Source organism: Lottia gigantea (genome assembly GCF_000327385.1).
Source record: "Lottia gigantea unplaced genomic scaffold LOTGIsca_1, whole genome shotgun sequence".
NCBI lineage: Eukaryota > Metazoa > Mollusca > Gastropoda > Lottiidae > Lottia > Lottia gigantea.
Window position 1 is genome coordinate 9,260,608 of NW_008706746.1, and position 7,167 is coordinate 9,267,774.

At 35.3% G+C, this 7,167-nt stretch overlaps 1 protein-coding gene across 1 annotated transcript; it reads right to left on the reverse strand.

The window, feature by feature from the left end:
* Positions 1–3,768: 3,768 nt before the first annotated feature.
* LOTGIDRAFT_152568 (hypothetical protein) lies at positions 3,769–4,706 on the reverse strand (the record flags this gene model as incomplete). The annotated part of the gene is made up of 2 exons (XM_009045996.1): positions 3,769–4,115; positions 4,652–4,706. The coding sequence occupies 2 exons, from the start codon at positions 4,704–4,706 to the stop codon at positions 3,769–3,771; spliced, it is 402 nt and encodes a 133-aa protein (XP_009044244.1).
* Positions 4,707–7,167: the final 2,461 nt, after the last annotated feature.

Genomic DNA, 7,167 nt, shown 5'->3' on the forward strand with positions numbered 1-7,167 from the left:
TCCATTTCATTTTCAGAATGAATTTAAGAGTTTTAGATCAACTGCAATTAAATAGATGCAGTGGTTTTGTAACCTACATGCTTTTTTTTTTAAAGGGATGTACCGTATATTTCCGAATATAATGCGCACCCGTGGATAATGCGCACCTATATGCGTATATACGGTATACTAAATGGTACTACTGACCAGTGGGGGCCGAGCCTCTTAGACTAGGGATATAAATAGGGGGCAGACTGACTATATGAGAAGGATAGCTGTCAAGGTAGATTTCAAAACGGTTCAGCTTTGTAGAAGCGCTCCAGGCGCAAGCCTCCCATTGAGTATCTAAGAGGGTTCTCTCCAAAGAAGTTCTTTTGGAAAAGAGAATAGATTTGGTTCATTCTGACACTAATTTAGGGCAAATTAAGTTGTTAGATGTGACATGAAGGTACAATGTGTCTCCCCACCACTGTTGCTGTCCTAGAAAAGTAAAACTTGAAACATTTTATATCGTGCCTTGCTGTTAACCAGTGTAAAAGACTGTTCTCGTTCTGTTCTGTTCCTACATCACTGGCGGTTTGTAACGGTCCTGTTAGGTGATAAGTTAGATGTTGTCCTAAGAGTTAAGTTAAAATATAGTTACCTCCCTATAATCAGAAATATTCATAGACATACTATTAATAACTGATTCTTCTCGCGGGGACTCTAAAATCCAGATTTTAATCCAGTAATCTAATTAATACAGTAATCTGATAAAAATTAAATCCGCTTATAGTCATTGACCAATCAGATGTTCATCAAGCTGATACATGGCAGAAGCTACAAAGGTTTTAAGCTTCCATGGGCCTATATGATCCATGCATGGGGTAGGCTAAATATGACGGGCATTTCAACTTGTAATAAAGATAATGATAATTTGATGATAGATGTGTATTATATTATATTTTATTATATCACCCCTTATCTCAGTGGTATTTATCATCTGTAAATATATAGGCCTAGTCTGGTAGGATGAAACAGTGCTACCTTCGCCAGGTTCGCCAGCAGATACACCACACAGGAATTATTTTAAAAGTATGACAGAAAAAATCCTTTCTTTTATGTCATGGAATCCGAAAAATACTAGTATGTGACCACTGACCGAAACATATAGTTTGTCCTCATCTCGCCTGCGGGATTTTCAGCATTATTTTCCTTCTTTACTTAACATTTTTTTTTATAAAGAATGGGCTAAACTCAATTTGAAAGTTTCTAATACAGATTCAGTGGTCACATCAATATCAATGATCACACCTAGTTTCATTTAAATAAGATAAAAACTATAGTCCCTATTGAGCTTACAAGAAATACAGACTGACGGAAAATATTGCGACGGCAATATACGTCCACATTTCCACGTGGGCGTATAAAAATACACAATATTTTTAGTAAATGACATTTAATATATAACTAATTCAGTTTCCAGTTCATTATTCATTTATTAACATCTTCTTTGATTGTGATAAAAATATAGTAGCACATAAAATAAATATAATTAAACCTACTTCCTTTATAAATCTATTTATTTTAATCAAGAAAAAGAAAGCCGTATACCAGAACATGTGGCGTGGGTGTACATCTAAGGGTAACATTTCAAAGGTTGAAGTCTGGAAATAAACTTGTCGATGTTCTAGTCTGGGAGGCACGAAAGGTGGGCTGTTGTTCATAAAACTGTACAATGTTCATATTGTTGATGGATTTCTGTCTTAAAAGTGAAGCGGATGGGCGAAGTTGATTAAAAACCTTGGAGAGCACAATCTATATACAAGTTAAGATCATTTGATGGTTGGTGATTAAAAATGACACCTGCGACAGTTCTGTGGTCCCTACGTGGTCTCTCCACCTAATTATACCAAGAAACACCATTGTCTTCCTGAACTGATTCAACTAATAAATGTGTGCATACATGTACTTGAATTTTCTCCCAATATAATTATCAATAAGCACCAAGTTACCGAAAACCAATCCAACAATAACATGCATACCTAGGCCTTCTTTCCTAATAAAACAATCATTTATATTTTTATATAATCGTGTACTTGACAAGACAAGTCAGTATGCCAGAGTAAAGTGTGTCGCTAGGTTTATAGCGCCAATTGAAATGTTAAAATAGATTATAACTACCTACAATGGTGATAAATATAACCCCAGTTCTACTGTTCTTACATTGTGTGAACTCTTACATCTTCACAATGACAAGCTATTACAAACTGCGTCTAATACATTGATTGCAATAGCCATGCACCTTTCATGTCCCGCGGAAGTTTGTAAAAGCAGTAATTTGAATGGCTTGTAACTTAGTGGATACAGCCAATCAGAGCTTCGGCAGAAAGAGAGTAAACGCGTGCTATGATTGGCAGTTCGTAATATCTTGGCATTGTGAAGATGGGACTCTTAATACTATGATATACATGTACTAGTTCTATTATATAATTATCACAAGTTCAAGGTTACTTGTCTGTTTGATGTTCCGAAAAGATCTAGGATGATCAGGCAATAATCACATTGCCCCTTGTTACCGTAACTTGCCAAAGAGTAACCATCATACAGAAAGAACGGTATCCTAACAAGTTCCAGATCTGCGTTTTAATACACATTTTTAGAAGGGTTACAATTAGTGTGATCCTATTATACCTAATCAGATCTCGAGGTTAGTCGCGACAATCGTGTTAATATAGATGCTTTTAGAAAAGTTTCTTCGATCAACACGACCTAATATTGTCCATAGCCACCATCATGCCAGACCGTGTCGTAACGAAGCTCGACGGATCGGATGTAATTGTGCTGCCAAATCGAGGTGATCGGGGTCGACCTCAGACAAGACAAATGGCAGATTCCCACTGTCGTGCGATCTGTTTCGAACGCATCCATTGACTATTCGAAGCCGATCTCAGGTTTGGATACGAGTCATACGTTCTGATACGGCTGGCGCTAGTATGCGATCTGTTCACTTTCACTGTCAATTCCAGGTGTCACGATCAGATTTTACGTACCGACTCGTATCACAAACCTGAGATTTTAAAGAAATTCAAAGATAAGCTGCAAATTGTCAACAGAGGCGCTACAGTAGACTACACTGATGTGGGAATGAAACATGTCATATTCTGACAATTTAGCAACACTCTACCAACTGGCATATACATGATATTTCTTTGATGTCCAACATTTCTAGATCTCTAACTACTCTTGATAAAAACCGATAACATAAAGAAAGGGGAAATAATCCAAGAGATTTAAACGTATATTAATCATTTTAATATCCAGGTATATCCGACATATTGAAGATTGCAGATAAATAGATGGGAAATACTTTGTTTTAATGTAATTAATGCCCGTCGTATGAATGGGGTCAAATGAAGTTCAAAATACCTCAGTTGCTGCACAATTTGAATGGTCAAGTTAGCGAACAATTGGTCAATCCACGTGGACCTTTCTGTCAATTGTTTGAAACATCAATCATGACGTCTGTGAACTTTTTTATTCGGTTTAACCCATTATCTATTATGAAATTAATCATATATTCTAAAAGCATCTAAAGGAACTGATTGTTTCTTTGGGGTGTCATTTACTCGATGAACGAAGACGCTTACAAGTACGAAGGCTTATTGCACTTGCACATGCCAAATTAATTATTATTCTATAGCCTACCTCTGAAATAACACCCAATCCAGTATTATTATAAAGAGATATGTATTAGAATTATTAGCCTTTTAGTAAAAGATAGAACAACGGTTGCTGACTGCTGCAGGTTTAACAAATTGTATTTTTAAAAGCTAATAATACTGGATTGGTCGCACCAATCTTGTATGATTCTAATACATATCTCTTTATAAAAGCTAATAATACTAGATTGGGTGCACCAATCTTGTATGATTCTAATACATATCTCTTTATAAAAGCTAATAATACTAGATTGGGTGCACCAATCTTGTATGATTCTAATACATATCTCTTTATAAAAGCTAATAATACTAGATTGGGTGCACCAATCTTGTATGATTCTAATACATATCTCTTTATAAAAGCTAATAATACTAGATTGGGTGCACCAATCTTGTATGATTCTAATACATATCTCTTTATAAAAGCTAATAATACTGGATTGAGTGTTAATAATGATCACTTTATTAGGATAAGAAAATTAGGCTAAAAAGCTTTTCTTGCATATGCCGCAGTTCGAGCGTCTAGTGACCTTGGATTCGTTATTCATCATTCCTCATAATTCCAGTCGGAACAGAACGTAAGATTGACATGGTTGATAATAAACAAGTTTCTATCTATTGTCTTTAAATGTATTTTTAATAGTAACCTTTGGGAACTGTAAACGTAAACATTGATCCAGAATAAGGCTAATCCAGCACGTGCCACCCAATTACGTGTAGTTTACTTTCCTTGACCCTTTCATGATATCCGTTTTAAACATAATTTGGAATCATTATAAATGACAAAGCATGAAAATGTTCACAAATTAAAATATCACAGGTTTATAATGTCGTGTCTTTCAGATTTAAGAATAAAATCCTGTCAATCGTGGGTAGATCCTACACGTTCTGTCGACTAAATGTTTTGTTTTGACTTTGTCACTCACATATTAGAACTTGATAGGTCGATTTTATCGTGACAGAAAATTTACCTGTGTGAAGTTCCTGCGTGCTACAAGCTGTTATGTCGTTTCTCCATCGCATCATCGTGACGGACTGACGCGTTTCACTGTCTTATCTGACAAACTGACCCGTTTGACTCTCATATCTGACGGACTAACGTGTTATTAAATGTATCTGACGTACTAAATTGTTTCACTCTCGCGTCCCGAACTGGCGCGTTTTACTGTCATGTCCGACAAACAAACGTTTTTCACCATCCTGTCTGACGAATTGACGTGTTACACAGTCATGTCTTACGAATTTTCGAGTTAGTGTGTCATGTCTGACGAAATACCGCGTTAAAATCCCGTGTCGTGTTTCACTGTTGTGTCTGACAAACTGACGCGTTTTACTGTCTTGTCTGACGAACTGACGCGTTTTAATATCGTGTCTGCTGAACTGGCGCGTTTCACTGTCGTGTCTGACGAACTGACGCGTTTCACTATCGTATCGTGTCTGACGAACTGGTGTGTTTTAATGTTTCTTTCGTGTGTGACAAACGTCTCACTTAGTTCCGCTGCTCTGTCCACGTGTTTTAATGTCTTATGTTTTCGAGTATCCACTAGGTATCCTAAACTCTCCAGAAAAGGAAACTAAAATTTGGATGCTATTTTCCGAATCTTTAATGGCTTCTCCTGTGCCCAGAAAATTTTTAAATAGACCGTACTATGTAGTGTGAGTCAGCAGGTTAAAGGTTTATTTTAAGATATTTCGTTAACATGTAGAGGAATGTTGCGTGCATGTTTCTTATTTTGAATTCCATGAACCGGAATTACATTGTTTAGATCTCTCTATTTCATCTGTAGTTGGTTTGACAATGGTATTGCCCGGTGATTAATCCAAGGCGTTGATGTGTAGGGTGATATGAGATCAAGAACAATATTATTTCTGGACTGTTTTTACCCAAGTTTTTAGAGTATCTTTTACTTTAAAGACATATTGCATTACTAATTAGCCCAAATTTACCAAATTATTCTGTCTTAGTTTTATCTCCTTCTTTACACCACATTACATCTATATCCCACAGAAAGTTTAGTTTACTTTTAGTTCTAGTAATTAGATTGATTTTTTTACAACACCAATTTGTGAAATACTCCTGTAATGTATCGACTTCTCTAAGAAGCTGTGATTTTAACCTCGACAAACATCTATTTGATTATTCAGATAGAAACAGCCTTTCTATCTAGCATCACAATTTCTTTTGTTCTTGTATCGTTTTCAAGATATGAAAAAAGTAAAATTGTATTTAATTCCTTTTGTGTACATGGATTATGCGTATGATTCTAAACTTTTTGAGATTTCTAATCCTCCGCACTAAGTGAATGTGGATTTAGTACCTATGTTACATGCATTGAATAATAATAATAATGATCTTTATTAACAGTATTTAGGTCTACGACCCATATATACATATATCAATAAAGTGCAATATTATAATGTGTGATGATGTTACATGCATTCTCGTTGTATGACGTTATACACACCTATACTTGAAACAGTGCCTATAACGACAGCTCCTTTAAGTGGATGATAACGAGTTTTCATTATATTTTATTGCCTGGGTTGTTATCTGTATGCCTCTTTAAACAATCGAATAGTTTAGTTTAGTTGAGATGTTTGAGATTCCGATGTATCAACTAACATGATAAGATTATATAGATAACAATCTATCTTACATCCTTCTTCTTCTCGGCTGAAATCTGGTCCCCACTCCGCTTCTCAAAGGAGAAAATATTGAAATGTTGGTGTGATATAGTATATATAAGAAAATCACCAGTTTTCCATAATTTCTGCTGATAAATGAATAAGAGCGCCGCCGTTAGACCCTAATTAGAAATAAAAAAATTGATAAAAAAGGAACGATCATTTTATTATATCGCAGCCAGGTCCATCCACGTCCATATCGTCAGATTTGATTTCTCGCCTTATAGGGGCTAACGTGTTCTAAGCCCAGTTCCTCACCTTCAAAGGTTTTCAAACGGTTGGAAATTGAAGACCCTATCTGATTGCACACTGCAAACTTGCATGTCTCCATTACAGCATAAATGAATGAGAAAAAACTTCATGTCGTATCACCGCATCGCTTATATATCATACGTATATAGAACAGAATGATTAAATGAAAATCTACTGACAGAAACATGTTGGACATATTGTATAAATTTCATAGAGAATTTTATATATTACCACCCGGTCTTATTTGTAGACGAGAGAAAAATATGTGAAATTTCACCGTTTTGATTGTGTTTTAATCCTGGCCGTAGCCCCTCCTCTATGACGTTTAGACCACGCCTACTCTGTCTAGCCCTATCTGTATTCTAAGTTGGTTATTGATGAAATTTCTGTATATATACATTCTACAATATCTAAATACTCTAGATTGTACCTCTTTCTATATATTCTTACTTTAACTATAAATCTCTCAATTTCTTATAAACTTTATCAAGTGTGTCGTCTAACTTGTGTTATTTTTTCTATTTTTAAGAAGTTATTTTAAAGTTTATAT